This window comes from Chelonia mydas, chromosome 11 (assembly GCF_015237465.2).
Source record: "Chelonia mydas isolate rCheMyd1 chromosome 11, rCheMyd1.pri.v2, whole genome shotgun sequence".
Taxonomy (NCBI): Eukaryota; Metazoa; Chordata; order Testudines; family Cheloniidae; genus Chelonia; species Chelonia mydas.
The window spans coordinates 21,180,206-21,196,865 of record NC_051251.2 but is presented as its reverse complement, the minus strand read 5'-3'; the positions used below and the strand labels follow the sequence as shown (position 1 = coordinate 21,196,865).

Sequence of the window (16,660 nt, the reverse complement as noted above, 5' to 3'; positions counted from 1 at the left end):
TCTGGGCTGCCTGGAAGATTCTCTTCTTGTCATTTCCTGGGACAGTGTGTGGCAAGACCATGAGGCCTCCAGCAGGGTGCCTCTGAGCCTACTCCACCATGTCGCCCGCCGCCCCCATCGCCAGTGTTTCACTCTGTGCCCTGCAGCCTGCCTGTAGGCTAAGGGAAGTTACAGCTGTGGTAGGGGTCTCTTCTAACCCTCCCACCCAGGCTTGGGTCAAGGGAAGGAGCAGCTGTAATGAGGTGTGTTGAGCCCCATGCCTGGACTTGCAGGAGCAGAGGGTGGAGAGGGTAGGAGAGCTAACACACTTTTCTACTGGAAGGAGGTAGGGAAGAGGGAATAGAAAAAAAACCCAGTAGCTCATGGTGGACGCTGCTTTATCCTTGCCCTTCTCCTCCTATGAATAATGTGCTGGTTTGGAGGGGAGAATGAAAGGGCAGATTGATATAGTTTTCACTTGATGGAGGAGAGAGCAGAACTGGACCTAGGCTGCAGGGATCTTTCTCTGCAGGCCTACCCCTCCATCTTGTGAAAATGGTATGGGCCCAGCAGCTCCTTTCCTCACTCCTACCCTGCTTTAACTCTCCTGTCTGCTCCTGAAAGGGACAGCTGTATCTGTCCGAGGCAACAGCTCTGATTAGCTGTTCTGGCTCAGAGAATGGGAAAAGGAAGCCAATCACATAGGGATTTCTACTTGGGCCAAGAGGTTTCCCCTCATAGCCCTAGAAAGTCTTAAATCTCATAGTCTGTGGAAAAAGCCATAGGGTTGGTGGGTCTGAGACCAAAGAACACAATATTCCAAACAAAGCAAAATCAGTGTTTCATGTCTTCCCCTAGATTTGGCCCGTTAACCCTTTTCTCTCTACCATTGTCTGGATTGCTGTTAGTGGGTGGTATATAGGAGGGTAGAAGGAATTAGCCCATCTATCAAAGGGCTTCCATCCATCCATGATCTTTGAAGGAGATCTCTGAAGGAGAAACAGATGCAGATATTGGACTAACTTCTGTGCACATTGAACTTCATGTCTCTGAGGCGTGGCCTACACACAAAGTTGCATTGGTTTAACTCAAGTTGTGATTTTAAGCTGATATATATAGACATAGATAGGCCATTCCCCCCCACACCCCAAAAAAGCTTCTTGTTGTAGCAGACACCACTTAATCAAGTTCAAATAAAAAAAAGCTTCTGTTTATATAGGTGAGACATGCAGGGTTTAGTGTTGCTTTCATTGGTAACAATTGAGTAGGATTGTGGAACCCATAGGCTGAAGGAGTGGTGTTTTTTGTTTGTTTTTAATAGATTATTTTCTGTGGACCTCTTGTACCCTCTCTGAAGTTGTGGTAGTGGAAATAATGTTGACACCCTGACAGAGCTGGTCTCTAGTGTCAGGGGAGTGAGCATCTCGTATGGTCTTCCCAAATTCTCTCCAACTCAATGCAGAAATGCACTGTTCTACTGCAGAAGAGCCCTTGGTGTACATGCAGGATTTATCTCTTAGTGAGCAGTCTTTTAAAACATTTTAGTAAACCTACAGCAAGCTGAAATAAAATAATTAAAGACATTTCCAAAGGTAACAAATAAATATGCTGTTTCTTTTTTCATTCCTTTTTTTTCCTATCAAGATTCATTCACAAATAAATCTACTGTTTCTTCGAATAATAAATACTGGTTTCTAGGCTTGCACTTCATCCCAAGCTTAATGGATGAATGGCAGCAAGGTAGTGAATATTTCCAAATGAATCTAAGAGGTTTATTCACCAGAGATTAAATCTAATGCACAAACTGCTTCCTGTGGTTCTTGACAAGACTCCTTATTAATGTTGAATGAACCTCTAGAGTTTCACAATTCTGGTTTGGTGCAAAGTTCAGATGTGTATCTGAAGTGTATTGAAATTGCTAAGCTTTTAAAGAGCTACCTATCCCAGACTTTCTGCTTCTCTCCCCACTACCATTGTTATGGGGAGACTTCTCTGTCCCATCCAGTGGTAGCAGCAACACTCTTTATAGAAGGATTGATACTTTAGGAGGATGAAGGCTTTGTACCCTGTCTCTAGAAACACATGCAGATATTGGACTACTGTGCACAGTGAACTTCATGTGCACAGTGAACTTCATGTCTCTGAGGCGTGGTCTACACGCAAAGTTGCATTGGTTTAACTCAAGTTGTGATTTTAAGATGATATAAACTGAGTTTATAATGTCCACAGACAGTTGCACTGATTTAATTGCTCTGGTTTATAAACCAATTTAAGTTAAACTAGTGCAACTATTTTGTGTAAATGAGCCATAAAGCCTCCCAGGTAAATACTTCCCATGCTGTATAGCACAGCTATGAAGCCCCAGTTCTGCAAAATTTGGTGTTTTCTGGGATTCTTAGTCCTGTCTTGTGTCAGTAGTGAGGAAGTCCCCAGCTACACAGAAGACCACCAGCAACAATTATAGGGAGCAGGAGGAGAAAGTAAAGAGTTAACCATCCTTCCTTGAAATTCAGACACAATTTGGTTGTTGAAGGTTCAGGAAGTTATTATTTGAATTATCCAAACTACGTTGTCCACCCTATTGATAAATACACTTCAAATAAAAAGAAGTAACTGATCTTTCATTGATATGTTTATATCCTTTTACTTTTAAAAATAGTTTTAGGCGTTGTTGAAAAGATTTTTGTGGTTTCCTGGACCACACAGATTTTAGTTGCCAGGGGAAAGGATCAGGATATTTAAAAGGAAAGATTGTCTTGCCACAGTCAATCAGATTTAAACTCCACTCTGTAGCCTCAGCAAGCAGAAGGTGAAGTGAACAGGCAAATAACATCTTACTGTCATTACTCAACACTTGCCTGAGTCCTAGATGTGCTGGAAACAGATGTTACTCCTACTTTGGAGTTATGTGTTATAATGAATTTTTGTAGAAATTAACGTATGGTTCCTAACCTTTTGTTGTTGAAATCTACCTACCCTGGTGGGTTGTAGGTGGAGTGCCCACCTCCTCCTGCACTCTTACACTATAGGAATATGTGCACTGTAATAAAACACCCACGCCTGGTCTGTATCAGCTGACTTGGGCTTATGGGGTCTGGGCTGTGGGGCTATACAATTGCTATGTAGACGTTCGGGCTTGGGTCTGAGGGTTCCAGAGCACAGGCTCCAGCCTAAGCCCAAACATCTGCACTGCAATTTTATAGTCCCAAAAGCCGAACCCCACAAGCCCCAGTCAGCTGACACAGGCCAGCCATGGGTGTTTTCTTGAAGTGTCGTTATTCTTTCTTAGACGTACTTGAAATGTTGGTACAGTGCCTCTCTTTCTTTTCTCCCCTGCCCCATCTGGACAGGTCACTTAACTGATGGGTTTACCCTTCTGAAACATGGAAATAATAATAGTTGTATTTACATACCTCACTAAAATATTGTAATAAGTAAATGTTTATGAAGTGCTCAAGATCTTCACATGAAAGGTGCTTATAAGAAATGCAGAGTATTATGATTTTTATATTAAGTATTGTGACTATTTTAGGGTTTATGCAGCTTTAGCTTATCTTTGTAATTAATTATAATATTAAAATGTCAAAAGGTATAGTACTGGAGAAACTGTCATGTTGAAGGCCAGCTCATAGTGGAGCATTTGTAATCACAATGTGCATTTTGAATGAAAATCTTACTTTGGTACATTAAATGCACAAAACAGCTTGATGCACCTGTTCTTTCTTTTCCAGCAAATGTTATGAACTCTCAACTCTTGTGATAATATATGTGTAAGAAATAAAATGATCTCTTTCTAAGGCCTTTTCACATAAAGGTATTACTTGTGATACATGCTTTAACCTTTCTTTAAAAGCAAGGTTAATTTAAAAGAGTGGTTTATTTATAAACTTTCAAAGCAATGCAAACTGTATGTAACTGTTTCTTTGTTACTATATACTTTGTAGATTCAACATGCGCTTCAACAGAATTTCTCTGTGCAGAAGGGATTTGCATTGCAAAATCAGCACAATGCAACCAGGTCATTGATTGTGCAGATGCTTCAGATGAAAAGAATTGCAGTAAGAAATTCAGTTTTCTGTCACATTTGTCTCTGTCTCTCTTTAACGTGCTAAAATGTTATCCACATTTGATCTGCAATTAACTCTTATTTGTGTTAACTGTTATCTTGGATACTAATATGTTCAGGAAAGCTGAATAGCCCGTAAAAAATATAGCCAAGTCTGGGAACCCATGTTGCAAAGCGTATCAAGACATTGATCAATTGATCGATCGATAAATATATAGGTTTGATTGTGTAGTATTTTGTTTTCTCTTTCCAGATAACACAGACTGCACTTATTTCTATAAGCTTGGAGTAAAATCTACAGGGTTTATTAGTTGTAATTCTACTTCACTTTGTATACTACCAGAATGGATATGTGATGGATCTAACGACTGTGGAGATTATACAGATGAATTAAAATGCCCAGGTAATTGTGAAAAGAAAAATAATAATAATTTATATCTGTACTAGAGATATAGAGAAACTATGAAAAATATGTATCCATTCAGTACTATGTGTTTAATGTACAAGTAAAGATATTCAGAAGAAGTTGCCTCCTTCACCCATGTTGTCTGTGTTAAGGGGGTATGCAAATTATCACTAATTAATGCTGAGGTTCCTCTGAAGAAAACCGAATTGTCTTTGGCTGTATTTTTCCCCATTGTATGTCTGTCATTAATTATTTTTATTTAATTGGAACTTTAATCATCAAAATGTCTAAAGTGTCAAGCTTCAGCAAAATTGCCCAAAGCCTATGAGTAACTTTTAATAGTCAATTGCATGTGTTGCTTGATTTTTTTTCCCTCTGCTTTCATGGGTGTTTGATTGAAGTACTTAGTACAAAGCTTTGAGGAGAGTTGTTCCACTTTAAGAGTTATCTGTTTATTGTTTTGGTGATTATATTAATCTTGTTCTCCTTTGATTGCTTTTCTGTATACATATTCTACTTTTGGTGCACATGTCAGAGACCAGAGACTTTTGACTAGCATTGTCTTTTGGGGCCATGCACATACCTTGAGTATACTCATGCCCTTCATCTAGGGCATAAAAGGGTGGAGCAGGCCACTTGCCACTTAGTTCTTCTCACTGCCTCTGGCTTTGACATGGAGCTGCTCTCTGTCCATTAGAACGTACAGCTAGCTGTCTCTTTTCATTCCTTGTAGATATTATCCTAATCCCCAATTGTAGTTAGTTTGCTACTTGGCACCAGACGTATAGTGTTTTCAGGGTAGGTTTCCTTTTTACCAGGAGAATCCTTATTATTTTCTTCCAGGTACTACATCTCAGTCCCCTGGTTATGAATATTGTCACTAATGTCAGGACACTATGGCCGTTAATGACAGGCATAAGGAATGTTTATTTTGTATGGGGGAGTTGCACATCCCCGGTAAATGTAAGTTATGTAAGTCCTTTACACAAAGGACTTGAAAATCCAGGCAGGCTCGCCTCCAAATATTTTTAATGGATGGGTTGATGAGACTGGCTTTAGACCATGGGTCCTTTGACCCGTCTGTATATGACCTGTTGGTATCTAAAAGTACTCCAGCCAGAATGGGGTCTACATCATCTCAGGCTCTGTCAGCTTCGTCTTCAGCCCTGAAGTTGAGGCAGACTGAAAATGATGTTATGCAAAGAAGGTACATGGCGCGGAGAGGCAGATCCTCAGCTAAGGTCTCCTCTAAGAAAAGAAGAGCTTCCCCACACCAGTCTACCTCAAGAGAGTCCTTGTGGCCCCGTAAGGCTACTGCTGAAGCTTGATTCCATCTTGGTATTGAATCTGCAGCAATGAAACAGCACACAAAAGTCCCAACATGTAATGCATCATCTCAAGTTCCCTCCACATCATGGAGTTTGTTACTGTCAACTTCCTGAATTACTTCCTCAGTACCATTAGGCTCCAATCTTGTGCTCTGGTATCACCAGTACTGATGACTCTGGTATTGTCAATGCCATCATTCTCTACCCACACTCTGCTGTTTGCTGTGCTGCACACTGCTGTGCCGATAGCATAAAAAGCAACAGGGAATCTCCAAGTGTACAAGAATCAGACTCTCCAATACTTTCCACTAGTTTGATTGCTGTAGTTCTGGCTCCATCTTTACCCATGGTACTGAGCATTTTTATGTCCACAGCGGTTCATGGGCCTTCAATGCCAGTTTCTTCAGCTGCACCAACAGACTTACAGTGCTGCTCTTGAGTAACAATCTACTCAGGTGTCTCCTCAGTCTGAGGACCTAGACAAAGAGATCCCATCTCACTCTGCTGACTTCTTGGCCCCCACGAGAAATCCTCATCAGCACCAGATGAGGCTGTGATCACTCCTAGTAGGCCACAGTTTGATGCCTTTAAAGAGTTTCAAGACCATCTTAAGAGGGTATCAGACTCTTTGCAACTTGCCCTTGAGGAGATTCAGGAATCTATTCAAAAACTGATTGATGCCTTTCAGTCTTCTTCTGCAGATAAAATAACCTTCCAATCAACAAGGCTGTTATGGACCCTGCAAGAGTTCTTTGGCAGACTCTGGTCACAGCAGCTCATATGTCCTGGAAGGCGGGCGCAAAAAAAAAAAGCCCCTGTGCTCCTGGCAGGGGTCGATTATTATTTTACTCATATCTGGTGCCATTTCCTTTATGGTGACAGCTGTTATTAAAAAGTCAAGACAACCAAATAAGAGTACACCAAAGTAATATGAGCCTAAAAGATGGGATTTATGTGGCAGAAAATCGTACTTGTCAGGTAGTTTGCAATATAGAATTGTGACTTATCAAGCTCTGCTGGCCAAATAGCATTTTTTAAATTATAAGACGTTCTTGACATTCATAGACAAACTCCCTCCTGTGTTGAGGGAAGAATCTTCCTCTTTGGTGACCAAGGGCCAAATGCTGGCCAGGACCAGCCTACACGCTGCCCTAGATGTGGCAAACACTGCACCATGATGAATGGTTATGGCAGTGGTGATGAGAAGATCCTTATGGTTTCAGGGTTCTGTCTTCCCATTGAAGATTCAGTTCATGGTGGAGGACTTGACTTTTAAAGGGCTGGGCTTTTTTAGCTCAAAACAGATGATGCCCTTCATACACTGAAGATTTCTTAGGCCACACTTCAGACCCTACAGCCCCTAAAAGGAAACATATCAGATAACCAGTTCATACACTGCAGAGACCTTTTTCTCCTACATGCTCTTGGCACCAGAGACTATCCTAACCTTTCAAAAAGAGGCAAAACTTTCATAAGAAAACACCATCTTCATCAACTTCCCATACATCACTGTTCGCTCCTAGGTCAAAACACTCATTTTGGCAGGACAGATAAGAGATGTAAACCCACTCCCACGAGTCTAGAAGCAACGTCCCTTCTTTTTGGAAATTGATTAATGTTTTTTTTTTCACATATGTATGGAACTCCGTACCTAAGACCAGTGAGTGCTAATATGATTTTGATGAGGTAGTCTATCCAATTGTATACTGAGCCTACTCCCAGCCTCTTCTGCTTTGTTCCTCTTCAGGGACCCATCTCATGAGGAATTATTACACCAAGAAGTCCTCTTATTTATATCTCTCAGAGCAATAGAAACAGTTCCACCTCAATACCAAGGGAAGGTGTTCTATTCTAAATACGTTCTTATTTCAGAAAAGAAGGGATGATGGGGCCCCATCTTGGATTTATGAAAACTTAACAGAGTATTTAAAAATATCCAAAATGTCCAAATGTGGATGAACTTTAGATAAGTATTCAACATTTTAAATGTTTATATGAAGTTACTGTCTGAACCGTTCTTTTTTAATTGGTAGTGGTAGTAGTGATGGGCAAACCTCATGTGTAAGAGGGCAATGCTAATGTGAGAATTTCTTCTGAACTCATGATAATTGCCTCATTTTCCTCATGATCATAGTACTACCATTTCTCACTACTAATTAGGAAGTCAGTTGGGTTACCTTCATTTTAAAAGTGCTGTACAAAGTCAAATTCTATTTGTCACTCAGATGCTACAGTGATTAGTGGAATATAAATATCTAGATAGAGCATTCTGAAAGAAGCTTTTGTTTTGCTGATATTTTCTTTGTCTCCCTCTATCTCTTTGATACAGTTGGAAAAGTTAACATGGCTTTCTTCGTGGTATAGCTGACATTTTTTCTCTCTCCTTTTTAATTAATGTTGTGCTGAGATCGCTAGGCTTTGTGTTTGTGTGTTTGATTGGTTTTTTTGTTTTGTTTTTATGGTTAAATAGTTCATGTTCCTTCTTAACAAACATTAGACTGAATCCCACAAAAATTTACTGCGAAGCGTAACGTTTATTAATGGAACTATTCACAGAAGTAAACACTGCGGCCCAACACTTTAGCTCGTGCTTAATCCATCCCTGTTCACAAGTGCAATAAATGTTAAACACAAGCTTAATAATGAGTTCCATGTTATAAATCTTTACTACCACTTTAAGTATGTGCTTAAGTGCTATTCTGAATAGGGATGCTTTACTGAATTGGGTCCTTCATTTGGTAGTAAATGTTTTAAGGATTGGACTCACTGGGTGAAATTGTAGACCCATTGAAGACTGTATCAGAAATCCCAATGCCTTCAGTAGGGTCAGGATTTCACCATTTTTTATCAATACAGAAGATACCAACAAAGATAATCCTGGCATGTGAAAACAGGAGTTTCTAAAGGAGGAAGTAGAAAACCAAGGTAGCATTGAACCTGAGTGATCTTGAACCTCTGCAGTTAATCTGAAATTGAGTGTAATCCAATTTTATTTTCAGTGGGAGAAAGCTTGCTTGAGATTTTGGAATTGACTGTGTAAGTCAATATATTTGTATTTGCATCTGTGTCAGGAATTCACTCATTAAATATGCATACTTTCATCTTTCCTTCTGTAGAACATCCCACTTTACTGAAGTAAAATATGAATGTATATATCCCATCCCCACCCAAAAATAAATAAAGAAAACCAGATCGAACCAAGGTCAACAGTGACCAAGGCTCCACTGATGAGTGAATGGCAAACTTCACATTGATCTCAAAAGTAACCATCTGAAAGCTGTGTAGTGGCCTATCTGAAATGATTTGATGGTGTCAGTTCAGATTCCAGTGAATTTCACAGATAATGCTACCATAATTTGGCAATCCTATTGATCACCGCAGATAGTTGAGGATAGAACTGGAGGGCCAGATTGTATAAATAAACATATTTCTGTTGAGCATGTCACCATTGACATCAATGGACTTATGCTGATTTACGTCAGCTCAGCATCTGACCTGTAGATTGAACTACCCCCATATCCCTATATCCTTGTCGGTCAAGTTGAGGTACATTGCTGGGGAAGTGTGGGGAAACATCCACTAGTACTAGTTCTCTGTATAGAATAGTTCAGTTTCCTGAGCTAGCAATCTGTCTCCTTTCAGAGAACTATATTTTCACAAAAATAAATTTTAAAAATATCAAAAATTCATTGAAAAAGAGGCCACTCTTGGGGGTAATTGGAAAAAAAGTAACCTTTTCCATTAGTTTTGAGAAATTCAGTGGAATTGTATTAGTTTCCTAATCATACCTAGTAGATACCATTTTACATTACATTCTTTATTTTATCACAGTTCGAAACAAACCCACATGTGAAGAAAATTATTTTGGATGTCCTAGTGGAAGATGTATTCTGAACACATGGCTGTGTGATGGACAAAAAGATTGTGAGGATGGAGTTGATGAATTGCATTGTGGTAAGAGCATTTTATCTTGTTCTAGCTACTAAAACCATTGATATGCATGTGCAAAAGAAGATTTATAATTCATATTTTTATATAAAAGTATTCATTCTTTATCTAACATTTTATTTCAATGATTTTTTATTAATGAACTCTTTGAAATCCAGACAGAAATGTAGAGAAAAATATAATGCATTCAATACTTTAAAATTTTCTACTGCAAATCAGTAATCTTTATTCTATAGATAGTACTGGGAAACTTTTAGGGAATATGTCTGTCATTAAACTTCTCAGGTCCAACCTTTGTAGAGAGAGACGATGGCAATACCCAGACTCCCCTCAGCTTGGCCTAAAGATAGTGGTAAATCCAAACACAAACTTGCTTGCTGCTGCCATGGTAATGAAAAGGGGAAATAAATAGTCGTAACTTGATAAATGGTGCAATTTTCTGCCCAAATCAAGGTAGAAGGAGAAGGCTTTTACTACTGCTATTCCTCCATTCTCAGCAGGTCTTCTGAGCTAGGGCAAACCCTCTGCCTGGCTCACTTCATGGACAGTTAATGTTTTCCTAGCCTATCTTTGTTTGTGGAATATATACCTCAAGACAGGTTGGCTATAGAGCTTTGTGAAATAAGTACTTGGATTTACATACATTGAACTTAATATATTTTTTTCCATTTTCAGAGCAAAATATTGTTCATTTTCTGTGTGCAACAACTTCCTTTTGGACTTTTTTAAAGCAAATTCCAATTGAAAATGAAAATCCTGTAGTGGAAACAAGGATAGAGAAAATTACCTATTCCGGATTTGTCTAGACACCAAAGTTGTAATGCTTCAGCGATAACAATTTACTTTACTCGGTATAATCCCCCATTCTGGACACAGTGATACCATTATAAAGGTGTTTATACTAGTAAAGCTTATTCTGGGATGGAGAGGGGACTAAGCTATACATTATTTAGACACCTTTATACTGATACGACTGTGTTCATTCTTGAGCCTGTGTCAGTATAACTTATTTTTAAAAAGAAAAAAAATCATACCCCAACCAAAAAAGTTATACTGGTACAAACTCTGCATGTAGACCAGGACTAAGTAATTTCTCTCTCTAATTTCCATGATTCTATAGTATTGCTTTATTGCAGACCCAGAAAAATTTGATTTATGATCATAATGAGATTTGGTCTTTTCCCCTCATGTTCTGCAATTTCACCAATCTAGTCTCATCATTACAGAACTAAATTCTAGCACAATGGCACAGTCATTTGTTTCCTAGTTGCTTTTTGCTCCAGACTGAAACCTGAAATCTGTGTACACGGTGTGCTTTTTCTCCACTCATCATGTGGTCAGGAGTTAAACTCTACCCCATGAAAGGCAGAAGGGTCAGACCTAGACACCATTTACCAGGCTGAGCCTGTCAGCAAGCATTTTAGGCTTTCTGTTTTTCATTACTTTAAAAAATATTAAGAAACCCATTTGCCTTTTTTTGGCTTTGGCTACCTTTTTCCAGTTTACAGCTCTTATCCATTAGAAAATAGTGTGGACAATGTTTAATATAATTCAGACAGTAATAAATGACTTTTTTCTATTATTCATCTTGAAATTATTTTTCTATCAGTTAAATCATACTACATTTATTCTTGTGGGAAGGATGGAAAAAAGGAGACTTGAAGTTTTCTAAATGAAATTCTTAATATGAAACTGGATTTATTTGATACTCTACTGCAGATTGATTTTGAATTGAAGCAGAGCATTGTTATTTCCCAATGTATTCAAAAAAGTAAACAGAACAACAGAATGCAAATATAGGCCAATTTTCCAGATGAGAAAAAGAACATGGAAGTCTTCTCAAGATGTAATTAAATAGTGAAATACAAAGATGATGGAAATGATTGAAGAATTGGACTACTTGTCTCTGCACTTATTACCATAATTGCAAAGTGGTTTGCTATAGGAAAAACATGTATGTGAAATGCATGAACTATTCTCTTATTTTAAAAGTTTTTACCTTCAGTCTACTCATAAAATAATTTTAAATTATTTTAATTTAAAAGTTTTGTGTGCCCTTTTTACAAGTATTAGTGAACATAAATCAGTTGGAAACCAACACAAATCCTGAGTTCTGTTTCCAAAGGGACATAATTATAGCATAGTTACATCTATAGTTACAGCTCTAAAAAGCAAGGAAGAGCTTTTACATTATGCTAGTGCATGCAGGAAACTTACTGTTACTGTGAACATAACAAGCACAGTGGCTGATATCTTCCCCAGATTCGTCCTGTTCATGGAATCAGTTTGCTTGCTCGGCACACAAATGTATCTCTAAGCAGTGGACTTGTGATGGTGAAGATGACTGTGGAGATGGCTTAGATGAGAGTGATGCTATTTGTGGTGAGTACTATATTTTTTACTTATTTTATCACATCATATTTTTGGGACGTGCAGAACAATTGCACGGAAATTAATGGGAGTGGAGAATGTATAGCACCTTTAGGTCATGCTCTTTAACCATAAGCTATTAATTGTCTTTATTTCTCGAGCACAGATGATTTTTCTGCCTCAGGCAGATACATTTTTGTGAGTGGAGTGTGTAGTTTGTGGGTCTGGCTTCATAAAGTAGTGTACCGGGGCAGTTACCCTGCTCCTGAGAGAAAAGGCTAGGCTGATTGGGGAAGCAGCCACAGCTGGGGCCACACCCCAATCAGGCCACACCTGGCCCTGTTATAAGGGCTCAGGAAAGAGCTGGGTCAGTCTGTCTCTAGCTGTGGAGAGAGAAGGGCCTGGCTGCCTAGGAGAAAAGGGTACCTGGAGCGGAGCGGAGCAGGGCTGGGGAAAGGCTAGAGGAGCTGGGGAGCTCCAGCCTGGCAACTCCCCAGGCTGAGGCCTTGGTAAAGGCCTGTGCGGGTACTGGGGAAGGGAGGTGCAGCCCAGAGATAGGCAGAGGCAGCTGGTCCAACCTCCTTGCCAATGATGAGTGGCCATGACAGACTGCAGTTTGCCCCAGTGAGTAGAGGCTAGATGACAACTGGTAGTAGCCACTGAGGCAAGGTGGGTGAGAGGGTTGGGGATTCCCCTGGGAGGGGAGACACAGAGCAGGGGTACTGCTGGGGCAGAATCCCAGGGTAAAGGGCACCGGGGTCCGGGAGAGACATAGGGGCCTGAGACAGGTGAGCCACTGGCTTGCAGAGGGCGCTCCAGGATGGAATCGAGCTAATTCTTAGGACGACCAGCAGGAGGCGCCACACTGATGTAGATATGGTGAACCAGTTTGGGCAAAATAAGAACCAAACTTTTGCCTGTTCTCCAAATCTGAGCCAACCACCGTAAACAGTCCCCCTGTTCTAAATACCTTTATATTTTGGTGATCGGTGCCTAATGCCTATCAAAAGTCTCTGTGCTGTTTCCTGCTGCTGTTCTTTTAATTTCACTAGATACTGTCTTTTCCACATTTAGTCAAACCCCAGCATCTTTCTGAATCTTGGTGTCTTTCTGAAAATCCATAGCTCTTCATATCTTACCTGTTTTGGGGAATCAGATATGTCCCTTGTATTCTAGAGTGCAATTAAGTAGAGAATCCCTCATGTATGGGACTCAATTTCATCTGTTACCATCACAATTACTAGAAAGAAAGGGATCTGGTGTGATATCTGTTTAACAAGCAAGATTTCCCACTCTCTTACTCTCCCCCGCCTCACTGCCCCCTCCCTTGTGCCGCCTGCCCCCCCCCAGGCCGCAACAGGTTTAGTAAAGGCAGTGTAAAGAGAGAAGGCAGGTACTTCAGACATATCTGCTATGGTACATTGTCAAAACCTAGGAGACTTCATGGCCTGAGGCTCAATAGGCTGCATGCCCACTAAATACACAACTTCAAGTAAAAAATAGGAAAAGTGAAAAAAAGGAGGACCAAACAAATCAATAAAAGCCACCACTCCTTTTTTAAGTTGTTCAGATGTTACCTCTCTTCCTTATCTATGACTTAGCATTGGTCATAGATCCCTTTATGGATGAAAGCTCTGTCACAGAATTATCTGGTATCTCTGAAGATTACTTAAAGACAAAATGCTGTGGAGTGGGAGACAAGGCCCTATTTCATCTTAGGAGCAGGAGACAAATAGTTTCCAGGTAGAACAGGGCTGTCAGAAAGCGTATGGGTTTCCCAGTTCTCTGAAACATTTGAAGTGTACCTATCTCTAACATAACATAATTTAACTTCAGAAGTGTTTGAAATGCCAGTTTAATAAAAGCAACACGAGTTGTTTTTCCTCTTGGTTAAAATAATTAAAATGAATCATAAAATAAATTCCTTGAGTTCATTTAACTTTTGTATTAAACATTCAAAGGCGTGAATGGAAATCTACTTTCTCTCCTTAATATATGCCAATTTGCTATACCTGAGAAGAGACATAATAATGATGGATTACATAAAAGCAATCCCTTTAAAAAGTCTTTAATAAGTACTAAAGGATAAATAAAAATCTGTTCTAGAGGAAAGTCTGTTTTAAAACAAACATGAAAAAGCCAACCTTAAGCAATGAAAAATTATTTTCTTTATGCTGGTAAAAGTCTTATAAAGTGCTAAATATAAAGAACTTTCCAGGAAAAAGGATTACATTCATTGAAACTGTTGGGATTCTTCTTACCTCTCATTCATTGTTCAATACTGGGCATTTGGGCCCTGATTTGGGGCCTGATCCTGAACTGCCATGGGGGTTGACAGTGATGAGCAGAGCTGAGGGTTGTTAGAACCCCCTTCAGGATCAGGCTCCTTCTCCAATAAATCCAAATACACAGTAGTTGCCAAAAACATCTGTCTACGCTTACATAAAGTATAGTAAGATAGCATGCCTCTTTCATTTACGAAAGAGGTGAATGACCGTGTGAATAGGGTGAACGTATATAGAAGGAAGGGTAGATATTCAAACCTTTAATTTAGAATACAATCCTCATCTGAATTTTTAGAGTACCGTTCAGAGGATAATCTGTTGTTTTCATCTTTCTTTTAAAGGGAAACAAAAAAGTGCTCTCCTAGAACTATTATTTATAAACCTTACATAAATTATTCAATTCGGATTTAGTAACCCTAATCTGTAGCTTTTTTTCCAGGATCGGTAACCTGTGCTGCAGATATGTTCAGCTGCCTAGGTTCCCATGCCTGTGTCCCCCAACGCTGGCTTTGTGATGGTGAAAGGGACTGTCCTAATGGAAGTGATGAACTCTCTCCAGCCGGCTGCTGTATGTGCTTTTTATGCTAAACTTGTACATTTAAAAATATATTCTGACGTTTTCTCTTTTCATGGTACTTGTTGGTGTCTTTTATTTCCCGCTGTGGGCCTTCTACCCACTACTAGATGGAGTATTTGGCTGTATGGTGCAACATATGAAATACCGTAAACCATCATTGGGTAGAGATTGTCAGTCATACACTGGGCCAGATCCTCAGATTAATTAAATCATCATTGCTCCATTGACTTCAGTGAAGATATACTGATTGACACTAACTGAGGATCTAGTCCACTATATGTAACACATTGTATATGTTTCAAATATAAATATTTGTTCCTTTTTTCACCATATTAGACAACAGTGGAAGCTTTATTATTGATTATGCATTTTACATGCTTTTAGCAAGAAAAAAGTATATTTTTGAAATCACAGAAATTAGCTGTTTTCATAGAGGAGTAAGATACAATTGTATCTATAATTTAGTCATGTTAATTATTCTCATCTCTACTTCTGGTACTTTATAATCTGCTGCTTCCCCATCTTTTGTTCTTGGTACCACTCCACTTTCTTGTCTGTAGGTATATGGGTTATAATCCAATTAAGGATGTCTGGGGTTTGGTCAGTAATTTAGGTGGGTTTGTATTTTATCTGTATTTGCTTAACTAAACTATTTTATAAATTTGAAAATGTTCAGATAACTTTCTCTCAGTTGACTATGTATCCATTATTGCATGAGGTCTGGGGTAGGTTATCTGCATGAGGTCTGGGGTGGGTTATTCTATAGAGAGTTACAGAGAGCTGTCATTCAGAAGTAGTGTAACCAGGAGGAGTTCTTTGCAGAACATTCTTCCCACAATGAGGCAGTGCTGGGTATTACTAAGTACCCCTGCCCCACTGGTGTTTTTTCTTGTTTTGATTATTTTTTTAAGTACATTTCAATCTTTGAATCTACTTTTGTATTCCTTATTTTGAGGGCAAGTAGTGCCTTCTGGTATTGTATGCGCCTGACAAAGTGCGTGATTATTTGTTGCGAATCAGTGAGCACTAGTTAATTTACTTCACTTGTTTTTCTAATAAGTAAAGTATCTGTAGGTCCTGTTGTTCTGCGTGTTCCTTATTTTTCTTATGTGCTGTGTTTTCCTTAGCTCCTAATAACACTTGTGATGAGAACTCTTTCACATGCCGTAATAAAGTCTGCATTCCCAAACAGTTTGTATGTGATCACGATGACGACTGTGGAGATGGATCAGATGAGTCGTTGGAATGTGGCAAGTATAATTTAAACAGTTAACAATGAGAAAAATCTCTGTCTGAATAATAGGACAGACATTTTTAAAAACCTATAGGGAATGAAGACAAGAATTTTTAGAAAATTTAATATTCTAATTTACTGTTGAATGAGACAACTGTTCACTTTCTAAATTTGTTTTAATATTTGTTTGTAATCTAATGCTGTTCCTGTTGAGCACAATTTTGTACATACTTATTTGAGGCAAAAGCTATATGAATTTATAGTTGATTCTTTTTAAAAAATATGAGTTAATAGAGTTAATATATAAAGTAAATACATTATCAGTAATCTATATACGTTCATACTGCAGGCTAATAATAAAGTACAGACTGTGCCATAGTAAGCAGTAAAACTTCTTTGTTGCTGTTTTATATTATATACATACTGTATCTGACTGCCTGACCTCACCATTTTGCATCAAGGAGTTC

At 39.0% G+C, this 16,660-nt stretch overlaps 1 protein-coding gene across 1 annotated transcript in view; it reads left to right on the top strand.

Moving 5' to 3' along the window:
* Positions 1-16,660, top strand: part of LRP1B (LDL receptor related protein 1B) — a 1,293,242-nt gene that overhangs the window by 1,008,939 nt on the left and 267,643 nt on the right. Inside the window, 6 exon segments of the mRNA XM_043525164.1 lie at positions 3,924-4,037; positions 4,299-4,448; positions 9,611-9,733; positions 11,990-12,109; positions 14,822-14,950; positions 16,087-16,209. Of these exon segments, the coding sequence (XP_043381099.1) occupies positions 3,924-4,037; positions 4,299-4,448; positions 9,611-9,733; positions 11,990-12,109; positions 14,822-14,950; positions 16,087-16,209 (759 nt within the window).